This window comes from Amblyomma americanum, chromosome 10 (assembly GCF_052857255.1).
Source record: "Amblyomma americanum isolate KBUSLIRL-KWMA chromosome 10, ASM5285725v1, whole genome shotgun sequence".
NCBI classification, from domain to species: domain Eukaryota; kingdom Metazoa; phylum Arthropoda; class Arachnida; order Ixodida; family Ixodidae; genus Amblyomma; species Amblyomma americanum.
The window spans coordinates 44526903-44552939 of record NC_135506.1 but is presented as its reverse complement, the minus strand read 5'-3'; the positions used below and the strand labels follow the sequence as shown (position 1 = coordinate 44552939).

The 26037-nt window shown below is 48.8% G+C and overlaps 1 protein-coding gene across 7 annotated transcripts in view; it reads right to left on the bottom strand.

The window, feature by feature from the left end:
- LOC144106345 (uncharacterized) overlaps positions 1-13299 on the bottom strand; it is a 42249-nt gene extending 28950 nt beyond the window's left edge. The window contains exons 1-6 of one of the 7 annotated variants that reach the window (XM_077639117.1): positions 13125-13286; positions 12440-12523; positions 9699-9892; positions 7409-7557; positions 4502-4544; positions 3405-3685 (exon numbers count right to left, since the gene is read on the bottom strand). In XM_077639117.1, coding sequence (XP_077495243.1) covers positions 3639-3685; positions 4502-4544; positions 7409-7557; positions 9699-9892; positions 12440-12523; positions 13125-13144 — 537 coding nt within the window. In that variant the 5' untranslated portion in view covers positions 13145-13286 and the 3' untranslated portion in view covers positions 3405-3638. Of the gene's footprint in view, positions 1-3404; positions 3686-4501; positions 4545-7408; positions 7558-9698; positions 9893-12439; positions 12524-13124 lie in introns of those variants that run through there. The other 6 variants (XM_077639120.1, XM_077639118.1, XM_077639121.1 and 3 more) reach the window with 6 other exon arrangements.
- Positions 13300-26037: the final 12738 nt, after the last annotated feature.

The following is a 26037-nucleotide window of genomic DNA, read 5'->3' as shown; positions in this document are numbered from 1 at the left end:
AAGCCCCATATTATGTGAACAATTTTTCATTCTTCGGATAGATTATCTGAAACTTTAAAGCAACAAAGTATTGGCGTAAAGGATTGAATGTAATCCTCGACGTGAATTTTAGTGAATTGTTTTTCTGGCAACAAACATGTAACCCCGTTAGTTCCAGCGAAGAGGTTTCTATGGACCCTGGGACCCTGGACTCCAAATAGCAGACCTACCACAACTATTTTGTCAGGAGAACTGCCTAACTTAATTTCTATTAAATAATTAAATGCCGAAATTTTTTGGGAACTACTGCAATTTCTTAAGCATTCTATAACTTATCTTTCCTCTTTTCGTTTGCAAGAAATCAATCGCCCGGGGTAAATCAACGTCATAAATCCACGCAGCTGTTTTGAGACAAACTTCCATTCATCCATGCCCGCTCATGGCTGTGCAATCACTCATGGTAAATACATACTTTCTCCCTCTTTATTTTAAAAAGTGTTATAGGCTTCGGCCCATAATCTTTTATTTTCAATTGGTTAAACCTGCTGTGTGAATTCGTGGTGCGGGAAAGGCACCTTTATTTTTCTTTCTTTTTCTTGCCGTCTCTAACTTACGGGAAATACAGATCACAAGGAGAGTGAAACTCATACGAACTGGTCGCACTACCGTTCGCATATGCGTATTGAAGGATACGCATAATTAGTTTTATATATCTAAGAAATTTAATCATGACGGAAAAAGGAAGTTACCGTTTGAGACTGTAGTTGAGTTGAGTTATAGTATGCTACAGGTGGGATTAGCCTTGATTATTCTGCCGGCAATGTAGTCCACAAGATGTTCAACGCATTTGCTTTACCACTATCCCCAAAGCTGAGATAACGCGAGAAACAAGTTCCTCCGATTGGCTCTCGCAGCCACCTGTACACCGCTGCTTTCACCTCATCACTTGCGCTGAGATCCGCCAGTCAATGCAGTAACTGGACTTTAAATTTTCTCTGTAGCTCCTACTGATAAACACCACGAAAAAGTTTTTTTCACAAGACATTTTCCTGTAGCATTTTGTGACCTGACAACAAAAATTTCTGCAGTAACAAGATTTTGTGTAGTCTTGACCAGTCTCCTGTCGTAACAACAGGGCCAACTCTGTCACAGCAACAGAAAACTTCGCAATACTACAGAAAAATTTGTCGTAACGATGGGACGATAAAAGTTTGTTGTATTTTGGGACCGGCCATGTCGTCGTATTTTTCGACCGCGCGATGACAGACAGGGGTGATCATGGACACTACACACGAGTAAATCGCAATGCTTAATCCAAATAAAGAAATACCCTTTATATTCCTACCCTCTAGGTATTTATTTTATTGTGATTAATAGAATCGGCTCATCTATACTGATTCTATACGCATCGAAAATAGAGTTAGCATATGCATATCGTCATCCGCTCTTATTCCATGTTTAAACCGGTATTCTTTCGTCATTTTCTTAAAGGGAAGCTGAAACGGTTTTCAAATTGCATGAAACGCTGTGGTTGGGAAGAAGGGGCTTTGAAAACCATGTGTGTCAATTTTTTCTCGATTCTGTTCGCAAAATGAGCCGCAATCCCTTGTTAAAAACCCGCCACCGACACGCCCTCTTCGCTTCCGGAAGCGCCGAATGGGGGGACGGAACTGGCGGAAGTGACGCCATTCACGGATAGTCCGCCGGCCGTCCTGCTTTGCTTGCTGCTTTTCGGCCTGCGCTTTGGTGAACGACGGATCCATAATTTGCAAAACGAAGTTCTCAAGCCAGCTGAAGCAACGCGCTACGCAGCAACACAGTCGGTGCTGGCCGGAGATCCCAGTAGATGACGTCACGACAATCCCGGGCGTTCGCGGCGTTCGCTCTGCGCCCTGAGACGCTGGTGCCCGTTTTCTTTCAAAAAACAGCTTTGTGCGTTCATTTCCGCCCTTTATAGAATGCGATATTCTTTTTCAGCGGACTAAAACTATAAAATGCCGCATGCAACTCAATTTTCTCGAAAAGTGCTTCAGCTTCCCTTTAAGCACTTTATTTCGGAGTTTACGGTCCGCTTCGAATTGAGCCTGATCGGATTCGGCTGAGGAAGGCGCGTTTAATATTAGACGGAATCCGCAACAAAGGCAGTTATTTTGCAATGCCAATAACCAGCTATTTAACGTAAGTAAAATTATTAATTAGGCTCGAATGACGTTTCAATTAGTTTCAAAGACTAATTTACAATCTTAATTCAAGCCGAGTAGAGTGCTTCTTCTAATAGCAGGTACAGCAGCCCCCGGGTCCTCGAAGGCGACGCCATCGACAAACACTTCCGACAACATTGGCGGCGGAAGAGGGAGCACTGCGGCTGTTCGATAGCAGCGCAGTTCTTGCCACCGGAACTGCAGCTTCCTCCGGGCGAGAATGAGTGCGCGGTGATGCATGAAAGAAAGATTCGCGACGGAGATGAGGCGACTGAAGTGAAGACCAGGAGGAACAGTCTAGATAGAAGGACTTCGCAGAAGGGCCGGATGAAATGGCTAGAGAATGAGGCGCGTGGTCGTAGCGTAAAGGGCGTGCCCTGTCCCGGAAACTCAGCGCTTGTTTGCGACAAGTCCGGGTGATGTGGCCCAGCAAGCCACAGGCATAACAAATGAGGTGGTTGTCCTGGGTGCGCCAGGGGTTCATGACGGCGTGGCGAGGCGGTGCCAGCGGCGCGACGGATGGGTGCGAGACTTAGGTGTATCAGCGTGACAGGTGGAAGCCGAGAGCTGGAGGTCAAAACGTCGGCGACCTGCTCCTGGATGCTGCGTCGAAACGTGGCATCAAGGGACGGCCGCTGAGTCTCCAGATGGAGGCAGGAATGACAGTTGGCGGGCCACGTTGAAAAATATTTAAAAACAGATATCTGCAGTTCCAGCGAAAATCGTCTTGAACTGAGTTGGCATATTCCTCCATGCGCTCCTCGCACTGCACCATTTATTTGTAGATAATTTATCCAAAAGTGTTCCTACCTGTAATTTTCCAACAATGAAGAGGTTAACAACTTTCACCCGTACCCTATAATGAGAAAAGAAATTGTGTCCGTGGACCGCCTCGATCCTCGCCCATTAACAGAGCAAAAGATCCTCGGTCCGTGGCCACAGCAGTCGACTGCCCTCAAGGCATACAAGGCACTCTTTGCCTACTTGAAAGCGACTGGATTGAGTGACAAATTGTGACAGCGTTGTGCGTGTGTGTGTTATGCCTTTTTTCCCTTCTCTCTTCCTCCTTTTAGTCACCTAATCCCTCTTCCCCAGTGCAGGGTAGCCAACCGGAACCACTTTCTGGTTAACATCCCTGCCTTTCGCTCCTCCTCTTTATCTATCTGTACCCTACCACTGCACCATGGCTGGACATGCCGATGTGAAGCGTGGACGCAGCACGAGAACAGTAGAGAAACGTCTTTATTGAGCATGGCCAATTATATGGAACTCAGTGAGCAAAAGGGTGAGTGCGTTAATGTGCCTCCAACAGCGTCATGCTCCCGACTGCTCGCACCATTGGCTGGGACGGGTGCGTGCACCTCCGCATGCAGATATTTTAGAGCAACAATAATAGACTCTTAAAAATTTCGCACGCCAACCAAACTCCGGCAACGCTCAGGCCTACGTTTTGCAACCCTACACCACACGACCAGTTAGGAATCTCCATGCCCTTTTCCTGGAACCTGTAACGAAACAAGAGGTCACCATTATATTGAGTGCGGCCATTAAACTCATTATTAGTATTCCATTAGGGGCAGTAGAACGGTCTTGATTTTTCTCTTTATCGTTTCCATCTTATCCTGTCCTGCAAAGTTCGCTGCCTTTTGATTAATCCTCATTATCTGCTATTCGCTGCTACGCTTCCGTTTTCTTATTATCCAATTAGTGATTCTAATCGTACAGTAGTTGCTTTAGCTAGGCTTTGCAAACCCTTTTTTTATCTAAATCCTGCTTTTTTTCCTCTTTCTTATCGTTACAACTGTAACGGCAGCTAAGATCAGCGCTTAGGCGGTGGCGAAACAGTCTGTAGTCCGTCAGGGTCGGCAGGCTCTCGCTCGGAGCGATGGCAGGGCGCCTAGGATAATGCCCGTCTTCATCTTCACACACCAGTTTCTTACAACGCTGTGCGGTTGCCAGTCTCACCTGAAGCTTGTTCTATGAAAGTGTGGTCTTCAAGTGCCTCAGGAATCAGTTCGCCTTGAAAATTCTTCGTGTTACAACAGTCACTGAATCGGCTTCACAATGTGAGCCAGTTGAGTTATATGTCACGGCAAATGACCACTGAACAAAACGGCCTCCACAGTACTAGGCTTTTACAACTTTGTCGAGTGACTATGGAGTAAAAGCAGGCAGTGCGATCCGTCGCCATTTCTGGACTTTGCCGTTGACTAAGCCACAAGCGAGGCTTACGGAGCGGAGATGCGGCTCTTTCAACTTATACAAGTGTCGACCAAAATTTTAGAAATATGGGTACCCACAAAAAATCTGAAAAAGCTTACACTTCATTTTCAGGTTCTGTCCCAGCCTCCCCACAAGCTGGCCCTGTAAGAAAGAAGGCGTATCAAAAAAGCAAATGTTCGTCAACTCAAAGTGCTTACAACTATTAAAAAGACACTTATGTGTAATAATATTTTAACTTCGCAATATGCCGTTGATGAGAAGGCTCATGTGTAAACTTCGAAATTGGAGGTTCGATTCCTGACGGCGTCGTGCGTGTGCAACTGATTGTCATTTTCATTATTATTATTATTATTATTATTATTATTATTATTATTATTATTATTATTATTATTATTATTATTATTATTATTATTATTATTATTAGCCTTTCTAAAGATGGCACATATCCACACTGGGGAATCGGACAAGAATCGGGAGGCAGAGGTGGCTATTCACATGTACGAAGCGCGGACATCCTTAGCGACGTCCTTGTTTTTTCTCCATAATAATAATAATAATAATTGGTTTTTGGTGGAAAGGAAATGGCGCAGTATCTGTCTCATATATCGTTGGACACCTGAACCGCGCCGTAATGGAAGGGTAAGGGAGGGAGTGAAAGAAAGGAAGAGAGAGGTGCCGTAGTGGAGGGCTCCGGAATAATTTCGACCACCTGGGGATCTTTAACGTGCACTGACATCGCACAGCACACGGGCGCCTTAGCGTTTTTCCTCCATGAAAGCGCAGCCGCCGCGGTCGGGTTCGAACCCGGGAACTCCGGATCAGTAGTCGAGCGCCCTAACCACTGAGCCACCGCGGCGGGGCCTCCCTCTCTGTCCCTTTTGCATGACCTCAACCTTTTCGCCCAGTTCAAGGAAGCCAATGGGAGCACGTATCAGAATAACCTTCTGGCCAATCACTTTCCTCTCTCTCTATTCTTAGTACAGACTTTGTACTCTGCCGAGTACAAGCCGTTTTTGAAAACGCTTTCTTTGTTAAAAGATAACCTCACTTGAAGAAACACAAATATCTACCGCTGGTCTATTTCGCCTGTGCAGGATTATTGGACGGGAAAATCAATGCAAGCTAATGAACCTAAGCTGAGCTATAAAATACTATGTAGTGGTGCTATCAGGAATGATGTCGACCTCCTGCAGGAGTTATTTGGTCTTCAATGACTGATTTGCATTCAGGTTCTCAACTACGGCGAAACATTGCGGTCGGAGTTCGATCCCCCAAACATGGGCTCAGCAAACCACTGACCCATCGTGGCGTGTCCACGTTTACTTTTACCTGTCGACCAATTAACTAGAGGTAGTCATCGCAACCATTGCTACCACTTGCAATAAACTCCTATGCACAAGAAGCCCACTATGAGGCCATTTGTAACTTCGATAGGAGGAGGGATCATAAACAGAGCGCAGAAATATGCTCTTGATGAAAGCCCTGTAAGTACATGCACATGTGCGGCTTGCTTACGATATGAAAAACTGATGTGGTTTACACCTGGTTTGTTGTGGTTTAAATGTCTGAATGCATTCACCAGTTACAACTATCTTTCGGGAACCTGAGTCTTTTCTCCACGGCGCCTTTTAGATGTTTCAAAATTAAGAACCGGCCACAGTTTGTTGTTGGACGAAGGGAGTACTGAGCGCTGCACTGACAAGAAAAAGCATTGGTAATGAGAAAAAACTTGCACACAAGAACATTCAATAGTATTTCACCTCGCCTATGTGGAAACCGTCCTGAGCGTTTACAAATGAAGCGACCATCTTCGCTCCTAAGAACTTTAATCACGATAGATGCCGCAAGGTTTGACAATTGCGCAAGAACTCATACTTGTTTAGGATCAGTGAAAATACTGCTCGAATTCGGCTGAGCACAGAGAAGACATGACAGGATATGAAACCTACATTTACGAGTTTTATGCGCAAAATGATCTTAAATCACCAGTGTACTTTCTTTTATTTTTAAAAAACAGCCACAGAATCGAAGCGACGCCAGGGTGGTGTCGGAAAAATTGGCTGGTTATTTAGCATTGCTGACGACGAAATACTGTGCGACAGCACAGTATCATCGTCAATACTAAATTCACCCAATGTATGCCGGCGGCCTATCCACCAGTGCCGCGTTTCTGCAGCAGTGTTGGCAACGCCAACGCGTATTGCTCCAGTGCCGTGTTCCTGCCACAACGTTGACCACGCCAACACATGCAGCGCACATCTCTCTGTCACTACCTCCGCGTAGCTCAAAGCGCGAATATTAGTTTGACAGTAGTAGTACTTGATGAAGAAGACAATGTGCAATGCACAGCGTGTGAGAGTGTTGAAGTTCAACAGGAGGCGATATCGGCTGTGACGACCGCTATACTGCTCTGGATCAGTGGCCAGCAAAACTGATCTGTTCGCTGCTCCGCGGGTTAAAATCCCAGTCGCTGCATTATTTATTCATTTATTTATTTATTTCTCGGTTTGCCAGGGTCGCCAGCAAGGCTAAGCATCACACAAACCGGTGAGCTACTTCGAGATCGTGAAGTACCGCTTTCGTATCGAAAGAAACGATAGCTGAGCTAAGCTCTCTTTTAGCTTATCGTTAATTGCAACAAGAGCTGTTGCTTATGATTCAGCTACAGTAGATTTTCATGAGTTTAGCTATAGGAGCCGAAAGAAATGCCTCTATCATCCCGTTCGTCGCTGTGCCCCGACTGGCACAGCGTTGTTTTGAAGAGGTTGGCTCACTGGCGGCAGCTGCTGCGGCTTCTGCCTACTCCTGCTGACGTTTGCGATTTCCTCACTGTTACGCATTTTTTCGAGCACAAGCTCCATCTTTTATCACTTTCAGGCACTTCACGGCAAGCGTACCCTCACTAGCGGCCGAGAGCTCTGCAGAAGTCTTAGGTGGTAGCTGTAGAGCCCTCGCGCCAGATACCACCTGTTGCGCCTCCAATCCTGCGTAATGTGACGTCATACCCACTGCCGTGCACGCTTCGCAACTGTTGCTCGTGAAGGTGACGTCATACATCTGTGCTCCACGGACCACTGGCCTGAAGCTTCGCGCCCATAGGGCCCTGATGTACAGTCCGCGTCACCCTTGTGTGGAGCGCTCCAGCAGTACGTACCTGGTAACAGAAACCGAAATTAAAGAGCAGCCTCCGAATTCTGGGCAAAGAGGTCGTGTCTGCTTTGTTTCCGGGTCTATATGGCTCGACTTCCGCGCAAGTGTTGTTTTTGGACCCTAGAGGCTGCGACAAGATCTGGATTTGTTTTCAGGGGAGTGCACCGCCCGAGCGCTGTACACAAGGGTTGCACAAAGAGTACCTTAATATATGCAACTCTGGCTGTAGAAAATAGCTATCGCCTCCCTCTCAAAAATCGCCATTGCGCAATACTTTTTCTCGCAGCAAAAAACTGCTTCAGTTCAGTCGTCCATGCGTGCCAGAAATTCGGGCAAGCACCAAGAAGAATGGCTATGGACACCACACGGAGCATCGCTATCATGTTAAAGGATGCTAACTAGTAGCCCATGCGCCTCGCACAGATACGTGTCATTCCTTAGCGTTCGCAGTATAATGTGCAAGTAATCATCTAAATTTTTTGTATGCTGCAGCCGTTGATAGGCGTGACAGCGCTTGCCTGCAACGCATATGTATCAATGTCTGCAACAAAAATGTATTGCTTGTTCAGAATGAGATAGCCGAGTACACATATGTACACAGGTGGCACTCTACATGATGACCTTCAGGACGTATTAGTACGTCAGAACTATTTTCATCATTATGGAAGACGCCAAGACTACTCTCATGCCAAGTTGATTTGTTGCTTAATCTCAACAACGCTCTTTAACCTTAATTGGTGAAGACCTGCCTCATCTGTGCGCGCGAGGAAAGCATTTATGCTGTTTATCCAAGAGACAGACCGCATTAATGTCGAGGAGAATATCGCGGCTACAATTTCGAGGAAATGTAGTGACGAAACAGTTAGCCGATGATTAGGCTCCTCGGTGATGTGATCTCTGAGCGCAACTCCGGCGGTACTCGATCCGTAAGCGACAGTATATAGAACACACTTTTTCCAACTGAGATGGCTGTGGGTTTAGACTTGGGCAGAGCGTACAGCGTTCCACCGCAAGTCAGGCTCGCCTCGGGTGAATGACCTGCGCGTTTACAGAAAGCGCTACTGTGGAGCCATCTCTGGGGAGCAATGCATACTTTTATTGGAGACATCGTTGGCGAGCGGGCGATGGAGCGCGCTACCCGTCTCTACTCTTCACCCTGACGCATGCGCTGTCGCTGCTTCCTTCTTTCACGCTTTCCTCCTTGCATTCTATTCACTATCACCCTCTTTCCTCCTCTACTGCCCTCCGTCGTCGGTTACGCCAAGACCGAGGCATGCTGCTCAACGCAGGAATGTGCGCTTAAGAGCTGCTCTCTAAAAGGTTATGTGCTCCTGTATTTCTGTCTGCCTCAATAATTTTCGTGGGACCCCAGCGCGTCTTCGTATACAGCAAAAGTAGACGAAGTCGTTCAGCCGGATCTCGGGGAAAAAAGAGCTGAGTAATACATGCAACGCCATCGTTCTGTACAGGCAGCGGTTATTACAATATACCTTAGATAAATCGTCCACTGAGCACGTCTTTGTCGTTCAGTATTGCTCAGGCTAGCTCTGTTGACCGCCTAAGCTGCCGCCGATTTCGCAAAAAATCTTCGCAAGAACAGCATGCTTAACTGCCCGTTGCCGTGTAGACCGTCATAATGCGATTGCCCACTGCTCGAAATCCGGGCAGGCATGCACCTTCGATTCGTACCACTTGTGTTTTGTTAGTTCCTGGTTTAAAAATACTCCAGTTTAATTTTGCTAGTGTCCAAGTTTTTGCCTCCCTTGAGATTTTCCAACAGGGCTCCTGGTTTCTTAGTGCTTCACATTTGTGGGGCATGAGTACTTGACACGTTCGGAATTAAGACACATATATTCTAGTTTACGCAGGAAGAAGGCTTTGAAAAGAAGCTTTCTCACTTATACTGTGATCCTCGTGCTTTTGTTTGCGGGGATAAGCACGAGCATGAGTCGACTATTCTCCTCGGTCTAAGGTACACAACTGCACTTACATGCTACAAACTCATCATCATCAACAAGCTACCAATTATGCACCACCTATGGAGCACATTTTTCTCATCATGCAACAGTGCTATCGAATTTCACGCTTCCTGTAGCATTTCTTTGTAGGAGCATTCCATGAGAAAGGCTCTCTTGCTTCACCTACCGAATTCCTTCAATAAAGTGTCTGCTGTCTCAGGCGGCATTCCCCTTGAGACAAGGTCCTCAGTCTCAAGAAGTTCGAAGTGCTGCGCTGCTTTCACGCCCAGAATTTCGAGCACTGCCATCGTGTCGTACAGCTTGTCGTTGCTGTAGATGCCATTCGCTTTCAGGGCCTCTTTTATATCTTCTTTCAGTTCTCTGGGCACACAAAAGTAAAGTCGCCAGTCACCAGTGAAGTTAATCTTCCCAAAATCTTTCATATGTACTACCATTGTGCTTCATATAATTCTCTCTTGTAACTGGGTTGGTGTATTTTAATATCGTGACCTTTGCATTAGCGTGGTGGTGGCGCCACCCTGGTTTGCAAATTTAATTGGTACAGGCGCAAAGTTCTTGGTTGTCCGTTTTTTTTTGCCTGCAAAGAGCGTCTGCGGGCCTAATGATTCGTTCGCAGCGTTAATAACTATTTACAAACGATTCTGCACCTTTAGTTTCGGTATCGGTCGGCGCCACCGCTGAAGTGCACCTTGACGACATGGTCGACCTACCAAACCAGACTACCACTTTCCTGGTGACGTCTTGTCGCCGGCAAGCGCTGGTTTTTCTTGTGAACAACCACTGGATGCGGTGATGCCACAATAATTAAAGCAATTGCACCTTGACGTCACTCGATGCGGATGGATATGCCGAACGGCTCTTCACACAACATTCAAAAAGATGTTAAATTCTGTTCCACTAAATGCCTGCGACTAAAACCAGCTAGGAGGCACATCCTTGCCTCCAATTGAACAAATCATATGTTTTGTTTGGGTACGAAATTTTGTGTCTGTACCTTTTTAATTCCACAATATTTAAGGCGATGTCCATGTAGCATAGCTCATGACAAAAGAAATCCTCATCTCTTATCTTACCTTATTCTTATCTCTCAAATCATTCATTTTAAAGGAACCGCTGGTGAATGTTTTTTTTTCAATAATATCTATGCCGTCCTAAGACGGGCCTTTCGCACCCGCATCGCAGTAATAACACCCTCACAGAGGTCGGCAGAGGGTGATTCTGTTGTAAGATTTTACATCGTTTACCCGCAGAAGTCAAACAAGGGAATCTGTAAAACTTCCGCGAACAAGTGAGAACCACTAGCACTCTCATTTTATTTGTGTTTGCTGTCGACAGGCGTGCAGGTGCAGAGACCTGTCCTTTCCACACGGTTCACTCAGACACTGCTTACCCGCGTTGAAAGCGGTCGCTTGTAAGATGCACTTCCCACCTTCTAAAACTCCTTCATGACACTTATGTGGACTACGAAAGGTGACAGCAGCAGTTGGTGACTATTTTGGGTGTTTGTGTACGTGGCGGCAAAGTTCTGCTAGATCACAGGTGCCTGCCACAGACTCTCGCACCTAAATAATGTCCAAGTATCGCTACGATGGAGCAATGGCTGGCAGAATAATCGCAAGGCTAGCCCCAGCAACATCTCACAACAACCTGCTACTCTCCTTTCCTGGCTTAATGCCATTCACAGGCTATGAGGCGTGCGAAGCCACACTGAGTACCTCTAGCACGAGTGATTGCAGGCTATCAAGCATAGACGACGAGCGACAATATAATAAAAGACATCCATATTGAGAATAAATGATAATAACACTGACAATATTAACAAGAAAACAAAGTTTACTAGACGATCTGATATCTGATGTGACAATTGTGCTAAAGCAATTGAATTTTCTTGAATACTTTTACTCAAAGCCGAAGTAACCAACACGCGAAACGTTTTTCAGGAGGGTGCAGGTGGGCAGACATGGTTGGGTGGGTGGTGCTTCAGGAGGGTTGAAATGGATTATAGAGGTGTCTTGGAAGGCGGCGGTCTGGTGGGAAGCTCCCCTATTTAGGGGTTGGGAAGATAGCTTGTGTATGGTGCCTCTTCAGAGCAGCTGGCTTTTGCACTGCGTCTTTAAATTAGATTACACCGTCACTTTTTCGTTACACTTCTGCGTGGGTTTCTATTCATTGGAGGATTTGTGAAGGGTGGAGGCAGGTGGTTTGACAACCGGTGGAGCTTCTGTAGGGTAGAGTTTAGTTAGTGTATGGTGGATGGCGTTTATGGAGGTCAAAAGTGAGTAGGGGTTGAGTTGAGGGGTGGAATGAGTATGGGTGTGCGGCGAATCGCGGAGATGGGTGGTGCTTCAGGATGGTGAAGGATTCCCTCCCCGAGGTTACAAACAGAGGCCGGCTCTTTTGCATTGCGGCACTGGGTCTGCTTTTGCATTAAAAATGAGTAGGCGTATGGAGTGGTTTAGTTTGGTTTATAGGGGTTTAACGCCCCAAAGCGACTCAGGCTATGAGGGACGCCGTAGTGGAAGCATCCCTGATAATTTCAACCACCTGGGGTTCTTTAACCTGCACTGACATCGCACACTACATGGGCCTCTAGAATTTCGCCTCCATTGAAATTCCACCGCCGCGGCCGGGATCGAACCCGCTTCTTTCGAATCAGCAGCCGGTCGCCATAACCACCGAGCCACCGCGGCAGCATGCGTATGGAGTGCTCCGGATCAATCTCGACCCCCTGGTGTCACTAACAACGAAACATTACATAAGAGACTGTTTAGTTGCCTTCGTATTCTCGTTACCTGCAAAATTTTTTCCGAAGCATCGTACGTATTCATTTACTTACTAATTCCAAATGCGACTGCGGCGAATGGTAGCTAGCCAAATGTAAGCGTTGCTGCGACATGTAGCGCTCACATTTCTTGCGAAGTAGCCCGCTCTTGGGAGGGGAGGCTTTCCTCTTCGTCTTCACAACAGGGCTGCCATGTCTCGATTGACCGCCTATCAGAATCAGTAAGCAAATACATGGGTCTCATGGCACGTGCAGAGAGAGAAGTAGTGGGGTCAGGCAAAAAGCAGTATTCATTTACGTGTGTGGCGAACTCCTATCGAAAGGCGCTTCTACCGCCGCCTATGAGGGCTCGATCGCTAAGCTATTACCGGGGCCAGTTGGTTGATCATTATGCGAAGGAATATGCTAAAAGCGGCACAAGAAGACAACACACACACACACGACACAAGCGCTTGTGTCGTGTGTGTGTGTGTGTTGTCTTCTTGTGCCGGTTTTAGCGCATTCCTTCGCATAAGGCTGGCTCGGTTTGGGCTCTGCCGCGGAACCTTAGTTACTTCGCGCAAAAACAATACTTGGGTGCAGGGTGAGGGGCCTCGAGATCTCTTACATTTCAAGATGCCTTTGGGACAGGCCAAGACTCTAGCAGCTTCCGCTTCTAGCAGTCCAAAACATTAACCAAGCCATCACGGTGCATTCCGCCAAAATGTCGCACCACTTATGAACTCTTAGCTGCGAATCTCGAACATAATTAACTCACTGACTATTCGAAAGAATACAATGCCACCGGCGTAGTGGACATAAAGCGCTTACCCCTCGAGTGACCAGGACATTCTGAGCGAGAATGCTTCCAGCCACCAAGATGACTGATTGTGGCAAGCTCGCTCAGTCGTTCCGCTCGTCTTGTGTCGCCTGTTGATTCCAGCCGGACTGCTGCTGTCGCTATCAGCTAGGCTTGTGTAAGTCGCCTTCTGCGCGACGGGAGCAGTTCTGCCGACAGCCCCGTTATCGCTGGGCAAAGTTCCTCGGCGATGTGGCGCCCCCTCCTGTCACCTTGGTGAAGCAATATTGCAAACGCCGGGCGTGGGGTGGCGTTTAACCTTTTCAATGCTGCACTGTCACGCAGTGTTTTAAATACGAAAACTCCTACTGACATCGTGAGGAGCAAAACCGCAAAACAAGATGGGACGGAGCGGTCTTGCTCCTCACGATGTCCTACCAACCGGCCTACAACCAAGTCTTTCTAAGTTAAATATCCTACTGGTAATTCACATTCGCTTCCCAAAATTACCTTTGAAAGAAATGTAGACACATTTACAACGACTAATCATTTTTTTCTCACTTTCCTGATCTGAAGGATTGGCGTGTGTGTCATCCTTTCTTGGTCCCGTCTGCTGCACTGTTTCCATGACAAGAATGTACCAACTAGCCCGGCTTACTCCTTTGTTGGCGTTTTAAATATACACAGTATGCTAATGCCGTCTGCCGTAGCTTTTATTGCCTGTGCAGTGCAAGTTGTTATTCTTGATATCCGAAGACAACTTTAAAGCTCTGTTACATTCCTTGTGTGCTGCGAGGTTCCGCGTTTCACGGCGCGGCGTAGACGGAGACCCAGATGACAGCGGCATCATCAATTACCCAGCCATGCACTTTGAGTGACGACCAGAACGAAGGGACCCGCCGCCGTGACAGCGGCATCATCAATTACCCAGCCATGCTCTTTGAGTGACGACCAGAACAACCGGACCCGCCGCCGCCGCCGCGGGGAAACAGGCTTTATCCTCCCCAATTTCCGGGCACATTCCAGGACAAGGGAGCTGTCAGCGGGCCAGAGCGCGCCGTACCACAGCCGACGCTATGCGCTACCGCGAAGACAACATTCTTTCCCTCCGTCCCCTTTCGACGTGGGCTATCGCCGGGAAGGCACCCACAGCTTCCCGCCGTGCCTCGTGAACAAAAGCGCATTCCCAGAAGGGCCGTGACGGACACCTGTCATGGCGGACAGGCAGTACTCGCCAAGAATGTGGAAAGACAGGCGCTAGTGAATAAGCTCCGAAGGGAGAGCCTGTGTATACTCTCACTTGAGAGAGAGTGGTGGCGTTTTTGTTGTTTATTTAGTTTGTATTGTTAACAGACTCTGGGTTCGAGGCTAAGCCCAACCCAAGGGGTGGTCCCCATCTCGCATGTTATTTTGGGTTGGAGAATTGATGCTTTGGGCGGGCCACTGGAAATGACCGCCCTTAGTCCTTTGTTAATCAAGTGCTTAAAAGCACATGTAAACGGATGCAGTCGAGTCTGAGCTGAGGACGACATCGTTCGCCAAGAGGGCCTTCAGCGCCGAAGCCCGACGGCGTGCAGCTTCTGCCAGCAACCGCTCGAGCCCAACTCCGGAGCCACTCCATCGCCCCCATGAAGTCGTCGGCACGTAAGCTCGGACGCCCCAGCCTCTGATGTATAACCTTAATCATGTGTAATTATTGAATATACCTGTTTGTTTAAACTGAGCCATACGGTGTCTCTTTGCCTCTCCGTCCCGTGTGGACCTGCGCATTATGGGGGTCATCACACTGGTGTCAGAAGAGGGGTCTCAAAAGCAAATGTCCTCTGAATGCTGCGACATTCAAGACTTCAAAATTGTAATCAAAAGGGAATCACGGGACTGATTGTGGGACTTTTTACCCCCATTTGAGAGGCTTGAGGCACCGGAGGGCTTGAAAAAAAATGTCTTTATCTGAGGGAGCTCCCACTCCACAGCCGTCGCTCGGAGCAAGCATGCTGGCATTAGGAAGCGTCATTCCGACGTTTACAGGAGATAAGACAGGGGTTCCAATCTGCGATTTCTTTTCCATGCTAGAAGAGATTGGGAAAATGGGGGGATGGTCCGATGCTCAAATGCTGGGAATGGCGAGGTGTAAGATGGCAGGAGCTGCTCATGATTTTGCATGGCGAGACGAAAAAGTAAAATCCACAAAATCATTTGCGGAATTTAAGAAGCTCGCGTTTGAGCATTTCGACACTGAACCACGTCACGTGCGGGTTCAGAGGTTCCGTGACGCCGGACAGATGGTAGGGGAGGACGTGCGAACATTTGCGTCGCGGCTTCAGCGCCTAGCGCACGATACGTTAAGCAGGGAGGAGGAAGGAGACCAGCTTAAGAAGAAATACGCGGAAGATATACTTAAAGAGGAAATGACCGCTTTGTTCGTGGCTGGTCTGCAAGACCCCGTGCGCCGGTTCGTGCTCTCGCGCAAGCCGAGCAATTTCGACCAAGCCGTGGAGGCCGCATTGGATGAGGAACAAAATGAGGCGTTAACTACAGCCGCAGCGAGAGTACGCGTCATAGAGAGAGCGGTGCTCAACCCTGAGGTTGCTCTCTTGACAGAGCGGTTAGATCGCTTAGAACAGCTGCTATCTCAGCAGGTAGAACGCCAGGTTGAAGCGCGCGCTCAACAGCGCCCATTCGCTGGAAACCGGAGACCGCCACAAAGCTACAGGCGCGGTATGCGAGATTTTGAAGAAATCGTATGCTTCGCTTGCCAGGGTCGCGGACACATCGCCAGGTTCTGCCAAAACGTGCGCAGTGGGGAGCCACAAAGAGAAGCAGGCGAGACACGCCCTAAGCAAGCCTACAGCGGGGCTCCAGATACCGAGTCAAAAAACTAGTTAGTCCTCCCCAGCCTGAGGAGCGTGGGGAGGGAGCAGTAGATGATGAGGTGGTGGTAGTTTGTGTGGCCGACGAGGCATGCCCTGTTGTGCGTTGCAAGTTAAATGGTTGTTGTATGGAATTGTTGATAGATACGGGGTCAAAGGTGACATTGCTTAAGGAGAGCAGTTTTAACACGCTTCGAAGGAAGGGGGACCGCGAGGTGTTGGAAGCGTCTGGTGGTATGGCAACCAAATTTGTAGGCATAACGGGGGATCCTCTTGGCATAAGTGGACTCTACCGGTTACACTTCTCTCTCGGCGGAATTGCATTGGAGCACCCCTGCTACGTATGCCCGGACACGGTGTCTCTGCCAAACGGAGTGTCAGGTATATTAGGGCAGGATTTTTTGAGAAAAGGGAAGGTAGTAGTCTCATTCTCTGAGGAAGAGGTTAATGCGGGCGGCTCAAAATTTCCGTTTTTGAACAGGAGAGGGGCTGAGATTCGCATTACCGATATTGACACCCGTCAAACAGTGGGATCATTGGAGAAGGTATATTCGCGGGTTGCCGTCCGGCTGGTCGAGGAGGCGGTCGTCCTTCCTTGGTCGGAGCACATTTTGTACGCGTTTGTGCCTTCAGATGTAGAGAGCGGCGCCGTGGGAGTGCTTGAGCCGGTCGACTCTCTCAGCAATGGCCTGAAGGCAGCCGCGTGCCTCGTGACAGTTAATGACGCCCACAGAGTGCCCCTACGGGTGGTTAACTGTAGCCAGCAGCCACTGAGCCTTCCCAAGAACAAAACATTGGCTTTCTTCACCTCTGCGATCGAGCAACGTGAGCCCACCGATACGGTACTCGCAACTGTAGAGCATGCTAGTCCTTCGGCTGCTCCAAAGGTGTCGTTCGATCTTTCTCACGTAAAATCCAGGGAGAGGGAGGCTCTGGCTGGTTTGCTGAACGACTACTCGGAGGTATTCGCCGCGTCCAACCTGGATTTGGGCTACTGTGGCGTTATAAAGCACAGGATAGAAACCGGCACTTCATCGCCCGTTTACCAGCGTGCGTACAGGATTCCTTACTCCCAACGTGAGGAGATGGAGCGGCAGGTGCAGGACCTGATTGATCGCGGCATTGTCGAACACTCAAAGTCACCCTGGGGAGCACCAGCACTATTGGTGGAAAAGCCAGATGGCTCGTATCGATTGGTAGTGGACTACCGCAAACTAAATGCCTTAACTCGCATCGATCCATACCCCATCCCCAATATACAGGAGACGCTTTCTCAGCTGGGCTCTGCCAGGTACTTCACGGTAGTGGACATGGCGGCGGGATTCTGGCAGATAGCAATGGATCCGGCAGATGCCGAGAAAACGGCATTCAACACGCCCTCAGGGCACTATGAATGGAAAAGAATGCCGATGGGTCTGGCCAACAGCCCTGCTGTCTGGCAGAGAACCGCTGATGTTATCCTGGCAGGTCTTCTGGGGAGGCTGTGCTTCGTGTATATGGATGACATTATCATATACAGTGACAGTTTTGAGAACCATTTGCGCGATATTGAGCAGGTTTTGGTGCGACTAAGAGGAGCGGGTCTCAAGCTGAAGCCCTCTCAGTGCCAATTCCTCAAAAACGAGGTGAAATACCTCGGGCACGTTGTTTCAGCTGACGGCGTGCGACCGGACCCTGAGAAACTAAGGTGTGTCTCGGATTTTCCATCCCCGACTAGCGTCCGCCAGGTCCGGCAGTTTCTCGGCCTGATCGGTTACTACCGAAGGCACATAGAGGAGTTCGCCAAGCTCGCTAAGCCGCTCACCGCCTTAACAGCCAAAAATGTCGCCTTTCGCTGGGACGAAAACGCGGAGAATGCTTTTGGGGCCCTGAAAAGGAAGCTAATGAGTGCACCGCTGTTGCGCCACCCGGATTTTAATTTGCCCTTCATTATGGCCACAGATGCGTCAAAGTTCGCAGTGGGTGCCGTGCTATCTCAGGTTATCGAGGGCAAAGAACATCCCGTTGCTTTTGCTAGCCGACAGCTGAGCCCCACAGAGCAAAAGTACGGAGCTACGGAAAGGGAGTGCCTCGCCGTTGTCTGGGCAGTAAAGCACTTCAGATGCTACCTTTACGGCCGCAAATTCAAGCTAGTCACAGACTGCCATCCTCTGAAATGGGTGATGAGTGTCAGGGACCCTAGCTCGCGACTCGCTAGATGGAATCTACACCTGCAGGAATACTGCTTTGAAGTTGAGCACAAGTCAGGAAAGACGCATCTGAATGCTGATGCACTCAGCCGCACAGCTGCCGTGGCAGCTATAGATGAGTTTGTCCCCGTAGTCGACCCCGCCGAATTACGCACAGAGCAGTGCAAAGATCCGGACCTGAAGCGAATAATCGAAAGCTTAGAGGACGCACCGTCTCACCCCGAACAGCTAGGTTATTTCATTGGCAAAGACGGCACCCTGTGTCGGCGCACGAGGCCAACCAGGAAAGGGAGACCAGGGAAAACCGCTTGGGAGAGAGTCGTCATACCTCGGTCGTGGACAGAAAGGGTTCTTCGCGCGTTTCACGATGCGCCATGCGCCGGTCATTTTGGCGTAGCGAAGACACGCAGGCGTGTGGAGCGTTTGTACTTTTGTAGTGGCATGCGACAGGATGTTAGAGACTACTGTGCGAAGTGTCATTCCTGTCTCGAAAGAAAAACACCCAAGGGACGAAGACCAGCTCCAATTCAGCCGTTCCCTGAGGTTTCGGCTCCCTTCGAGCGGACAGGTATGGACATAATGGGCCCATTGCCCACGACCACTTCCGGAAACAAGTACATTTTAGTATTTGTCGATCACCTTTCAAAATACGCGGAAGCGGTAGCACTCCCAGATCAGAAGGCAGACACGGTTGCAAGAGCATTTGTCGAACAGATCGTGCTCCGACATGGACCCCCGAGGCAACTCTTGACAGATCGGGGAACGAACTTCGTGTCGCAGCTAATGAGGAGAGTTTGCGAGCTGCTTAAGATCGCTAAGAAGCAGACAACACCGTACCATCCGGCTTGCAACGGCGCGGTGGAGCGACTGAACCAAACCGTGGCCGGGTTCCTGTCGCATTTTGTTTCGCGCGACCAGCGGGACTGGGACTTGTGGCTCCCGTATGCAATGTTTGCCTACAATTCCGCAGCACACGAGAGCACGGGCGAATCGCCATTCTTTCTTCTCTACGGCCGAGACCCGGACCAGCCTAGTGAAGTGCCAGAGGGCCCCCGTCGTGTCCCATACGCTTCACTGGACGACTATAAGGTTGAGCTAGAATCGCGCTTGCAAGTGGCGAGGGACATCGCAAAGGAGTCCTTAAAGAAAGCGGCGAAGCGCAGGAAGGAGGTGCACGATCGCAGTGCTAGAGACGCGCCGTTTGATGTGGGGGACAGCGTGTACATTGAAAACTGCCAAAGGCAGATTGGGCTAGCTCGTAAGTTCCAGACGAAGTGGAGAGGACCGTGCGAGGTTGTCGAGAAGCTTTCTCCGGTAAACTTCAGAGTCCGAGACGTGAACCGGCGTTTGATAAGGATACACGCAAATCGCCTCAAGTCGGCACCGGTTCAGTATTCACGAAATGAGGAAAGGGAAAGCGCGGATTTTGATGGGGACAGAAGTGAAGCGGAGCGCGCAGATAGTTCGCAAGAAACGCCCTCTCCTGCATTTGTTCGGCAGGCGCCCGAGGTGACGGCCGGAATGCCACCGGATTTACTTCATGCATTGCTAGAAGAAGAAGCGCGCGAGGTTGCCGCGCAGATAACGCCAGGAGAGGCTCCTGCCACGAGCCCTCGCGAGTCCCAAAGCAGACAAAGGGGCACAGACTTACTTAGTATGACTCATGAAGGCCGATATCCGCTGCGAAATCGGAAAGCTAAGTCGGACTAATGGCGTAAACAGAGCGGAGTTGTGAACTGGTTAGAATTGTGTAATGCCGCAGCTCATAACATTGTTATATGCGTATGTGTTAAGTTATCGGAGTTAATAGTTAAACCTTTCTGTCATTAAGTAACACCTTCACAGGAGAGCATGCGGAGCGCATGCAGAACCTGCCCTACTTCCTTTCGTTATCTATATTTTTGTCTGTGCCGTGATCATGCTAGAAGTGGGAGCTCCTTTGTAACTGTGGTAAATTTATTTCGTCCAGTTTGGACTAGAAAGGAGAGGCTTGGGTGCTGAGTTTCATGTTTATCTGTAAAAGATCAGTGCTGCCCCTGGAGACGCCAGTTATGACAGCGGAGGCATTGGTGTTGTGCAGTGGTGTTGAGTGCAGCGAAAAGTGTTTTGTCGGACGCACTGTGCGAGGCGATTCAGAAAGACAAGGGGAGCTGCAGGGACTCAAATGTTCGGAGAACATTCTTCTGGAGGGTGAGCGAGTGTGACATTCCTTGTGTGCTGCGAGGTTCCGCGTTTCACGGCGCGGCGTAGACGGAGACCCAGATGACAGCGGCATCATCAATTACCCAGCCATGCACTTTGAGTGAAGACCAGAACGAAGGGACCCGCCGCCGTGACAGCGGCATCATCAATTACCCAGCCATGCTCTTTGAGTGACGACCAGAACAACCGGACCCGCCGCCGCCGCCGCGGGGAAACAGGCTTTATCCTCCCCAATTTCCGGGCACATTCCAGGACAAGGGAGCTGTCAGCGGGCCAGAGCGCGCCGTACCACAGCCGACGCTATGCGCTACCGCGAAGACAACATTCTTTCCCTCCTTCCCCTTTCGACGTGGGCTATCGCCGGGAATGCACCCACAGCTTCCCGCCGTGCCTCGTGAACAAAAGCGCATTCCCAGAAGGGCCGTGACGGACACCTGTCATGGCGGACAGGCAGTACTCGCCAAGAATGTGGAAAGACAGGCGCTAGTGAATTAGCTCCGAAGAGAGAGCCTGTGTATACTCTCACTTGAGAGAGAGTGGTGGCGTTTTTGTTGTTTATTTAGTTTGTATTGTTAACAGACTCTGGGTTCGAGGCTAAGCCCAACCCAAGGGGTGGTCCCCATCTCGCATGTTATTTTGGATTGGAGAATTGATGCTTTGGGCGGGCCACTGGAAATGACCGCCCTTAGTCCTTTGTTAATCAAGTGCTTAAAAGCACATGTAAACGGATGCAGTCGAGTCTGAGCTGAGGACGACATCGTTCGCCAAGAGGGCCTTCAGCGCCGAAGCCCGACGGCGTGCAGCTTCTGCCAGCAACCGCTCGAGCCCAACTCCGGAGCCACTCCATCGCCCCCATGAAGTCGTCGGCACGTAAGCTCGGACGCCCCAGCCTCTGATGTATAACCTTAATCATGTGTAATTATTGAATATACCTGTTTGTTTAAACTGAGCCATACGGTGTCTCTTTGCCTCTCCGTCCCGTGTAGACCTGCGCATTATGGGGGTCATCACAGCTGCCTGCAGTGTCTTCTCAGATTATAAAGAGCGAATAATAGCGGAGACCACTGTGTTTGACTAATGTCTTGTTTCAGTGTGGGAGCTGTTTCGCAGTCAGCGCTTCAGAAGCCGAGGCAAGGATGGAGGCATTTCTAGAAGGATGGCTTTCACAACGTAGCTATGGTGCACACTTTCCACGATGACCCACGCCCGGCTCTTTGTCGTGGTCACGTGGCCACCATCTGCGCGTGCCTGGCGCTGCCTTCGTCACCTTCAGCTTGTGTGCGCACTTGATGCATAAGTTGGGGGAGGGGAAAGGAGGGATTGCAGTGCATGACCAGACACCCCACGCACCCCGCCTCAGCTTCACGCCATCTTTGCCCTCATCGGGCCGGACGCCTGGTCGTGAGACGCCCAAGCGCTTCGAAACTCCTGTCAGGCATGGCGCGTAGCAAGGAGGTCAGTGCCCGAAAACGTATAGCGGGTCCAATACAGTGTGTTTCACTAAGATGTTCTGCCATTTTTAAAAACTCGGCATCTTATAAGCTTATAAAAAAAACACCATAACAATAAAACGTATGGTTCAAACCCTTAAACTGTCAGACATCTTCTTCACTTCTGGAATGCTCGAGCAAATCTCACCAAAAGAAAGAGACGGCCACGGCTAAATCGAAAACCTAAACTAAGCATCGCACAGCTCAGGAATGAAGCCCGCGAATATACGATACAATTGACCGGACAGAAATCGACAGTCTTGCACTTCACTCGGAAGTACTCTATGCATGGCCCTAACATTGGAATATCCTCCGTTGCCTGACTGACCCCAGCAAAAACAAACAAGTCACTAACAGAACCGCCCAGTAAATTGCAAAGAATTTTCTCGGCACTAATAAAGAACTCATCCCAGTTCTCTATACCAAGTACTTCGGCGATACCAATATACATCCATGTATCCAGCAATACCAACCAGACTATAACTGAGTTTTTGACGCCCCTATCACCCCAAAATAAGTCTTGCAAGGGCTTCACACAGGAACACCGTCCCTGGAGCTTATCGAATCATGAACGCTTGGATTCGCAACCTCAGCCTGGCGCACATTCAAGACGTCCCGGACTATCTCAGCAGGGGCTTAGGGAAAAAAAGTCAGGTACCACAGAACTGGCGCCATGCTGCGAACATCACTATCCCCAAAACAGGGAAGCTCCCCGCCCACTATGCTCTGCAACCCATCTCCCTCCCGCCTTACATAGGAAAGCTCTGCCAGCTAATAGTCCCGACTACCCTCCAAAATTAACTTGAGAATAACAGCCTATCACTCCACACTATGGTCGGCTGCCTCTCAGCTCGGGACGCCTTCCTACTTCTTAAGGAAGAGGTATGAACTGGAATACCTCAAGAACACTTTTTCGTCGAGGTCGATATAGAGTGTATGACAACGTCTGTCATGAGACAATGCTCCAAGAACTAGCCAAGGACCTCTAATTATATGAAGACATTTCTTTCGAAATGCACCTCTACGATACTAATTGGCGAGACAAGCTCATATAACATCCCAACAAAAGTACTCCAAAAAGGGCCCTTCTATCTCCGTTCCTTTTTAACATGACCATGTTGCCTTGACCAAGACCTCTAAAAAACTCCCTGATGCTGGCTACACTTTGCGGATAAAATCACTGTTTGGGCAGCTAAAGGCTCGTTTGTAAAAAGAACCCCTTCACGCGACGGGACTGATGCAACGGTGGAAGCCTGCGTAGCAACGAATGGACTACATTGTGCACCCCAAAAATCCGAACTTACTAGACTACGCCGCCACAGCTACAAGTCGCTGGCCCTTATCAAACCCTGTCTTGAAGTTTTTTAACACCTTAGCTTTCGCGCCACAAAATTACACATTAATCAGTTCGCTCTCGTCAGCAATTCCCTCTCGCCCTACCAAAGCTTGCCGCCCCAGTTAGCTTAATTGTTATTGCAACTGCTCCGGTGAAGCAGTGGTCGTGGGTTCGAACCCCGGACCAAGACAAATATTTCTTTAACTACGAAGCTTCTGAGAAACTTGCATAGCTTTCCTTTGTAGCCGTATGGTTCCGCTTGGATGGATGCCAATGAGTAATTACTTCCTTATTTATAAGGCAATAATTTCTGATTGGCATGCCCCCAAGAGCACCCATATGGTTAAAAAGCAAAGTTGTACAGCTTCGACAGGAACTTCGCTAATGAAATTAATTGTCCTGCACCTGGGTTCATACCCAGGACTGACTGTTCTCGTTGGCTTACTTTGCTGTCACAGAACGGCATACGTGGGCTGGGCATCCCTTCTGGAAGGGTTAACGTCCAACATTATCGGGTAGGAACTCAAATACATGGCCTCAACTCTCAGCCTTTTCAGGCTGCTGTTAGAAACAGAATGGGGGCTCCGAAGAGCGCAGCGGGATATACGGAGCCTTTAGGTGAAGGTTGGGTTAGGTGAAGGTCCAGGGTTCGATCCCCTGAGCAGGACGAATTTTGCTTCTACTACGACGTTCCTATGAAAGACGCTTAGGTTTCTTTTGTGCGAGTATGGCTGCACTTGGGAGCATGATAATCAATAATTACTCACTGAAGATAACCGTGTCATCATCACATCTTCTTCTTCGTCAGCATGACTACGTCGACTGCAGAGCGAAGGCCTCTGCCCTGTCTCTCAGGTCGGTTGTTCTCGGTGCAGAGGACATGAGCCTTAAAGCGTGGGCTTCAGGGAAAACTGTCAAAAATTTCAAAAAAAATATGGTGCTCGCAAAACAATGTAAATGTTTTCAGGAACAACCTCCTATGAGGTGCGGCAGCACCTCTATTTATCACTTCATTCTCACTTTTGATCTCGTGCATTTTAATGTCTCTGAAAGCAATAGATGGGCCGCTTCGTCAACTGCATGTGCCTCTTTAATTTCTCTTTCTGTTCATTCATTTCCGTCTCGTATTTACTGGTATCACCAAGCAATTGATGTCAATTGTGATAAGTACAATGCATCGCCAGGTTTCCTGAATGCTCAGTCAGGCCACAAATCCTGGCATGTTTCTTTATTCATTTATTTTTCGTGTTCCTGACAGACCAGTGCAGCATTTGCCGTATCCGAACGTTGTAAACAATGCGTTTGAGCATTGCTTTTCCAGCAATTTTCGAATAACCTCGCGGCTATCAATACTGCGGATTGTGGCCCCACAGTTCTCAACACGGTTTGGAGGAATCATCAGCGCACACTGTAAACCATGCTGATTGTTCAGCGAAACCACTTGATGGCAGGCACACTGCTGCAATAATCATTACCCCATCACTTTTCTCAGTTTTAAACAGAATCTGCTCATATCACAGCAGGTAGCTCTAAATGTTCGCCGAGGTTGATTTACAGTTTTAGAAACAGGCGCACTGCATAAAAATAGCGCGCATGCGTAAAGATGCTTATACAAAAAGACCGAAGTCCTAGTAGAAATTTAATTGTGCATTTTTCAAGTCAGTCGCATTTTATCCGGTTACATCAGTCGTTGTTCAGCTAAACGTTCCGCTCGAATTGCACTAACGGTGATGGACTCGTTAATCCCCGGGACAGATTTTTGGAGCTTGTGCAAATGTTGATTCTGCCCAAGTGAGAGAGTGAGGAGAAAGAGCAGCGCACAGGCAAAGAAAGTAATGCGTTGGCCTGGATCAGCGCTTGCACCTCTAACACAACGGTGGCAGCGGAGGAATGGTAACTTTCAATAATTTTAGCTTTTTGACCTAAGGAAGAATGACTTCAAACCCAGCTAGTGGCCGATAAGGTGCACAAGTCTGTCCTCTCATATAATGCAATGCAAGGCGGCTGCAATAAAACTTAGTCTGCCAGTGAGCGGAACACGGCGATAAATGTTACACTGCCTACGGGTAAGTAACGACGTCGCAGCAGAATGCACGCAACTAAGAGCTAAAAAAGCACAAGTCTGGGAGCTATCTCTGAGCTTCGCGCATTTCGCCGCAAGCTTAAAGGCTTGTCATTTTCCTACATCCATGCTTTTAAAACCAGTTCCACAAGATCTATCTCCTGTTACGCCAGCATATGTTGCTTGGACACCTCTAAACCACTAGCTGCTCACAAGAGTCGTGCTTCTTACTTTCGCCCTTCGCGTCGAAGAAGCAAACGACGAACTCTTACCGGGGAGACAGAAGTTCGTATTCCTTCCATTCTCGTGCCTTTCAGTGGCAATTCTTTCACCCATCACATAGTCTTGTCGTCGCATCGTCCCCAAAACAACTGTGTGGTATGTAATATTTAAAGCTGCATTTATCTGTCGTGCACGCCCACGGTAGAGATTACATGCGAATGAGTGAGGTTGCCTCCGCAGTGCCCAAGGACGGGGTAATGAATACTTCGTTTGCTCCAGCAGACGTAAACCGCAGTTGACGGCTAAGCGAGGCACGCCGCAATAGCATTACGATTGCTTTTCAAGACAAGAACAGATCTGACTGGATGACTAATCTTCCGACAAATTAGCAGCGGGCTCACTGGTTTAACTTCTCCAGACGTTAGGCGATTCAGTAGGCGCTTCAACATTTGTTTTTACTCATAAACGCACTTGGCACATCTCTTTTCAAGCGAATGCTTCATTATGCTAGGTAAAGCCAATTTCGCCGTCAGTTGCCGGTTGACCATCAAGTGAACCAAAGGTCAAGTGTGGT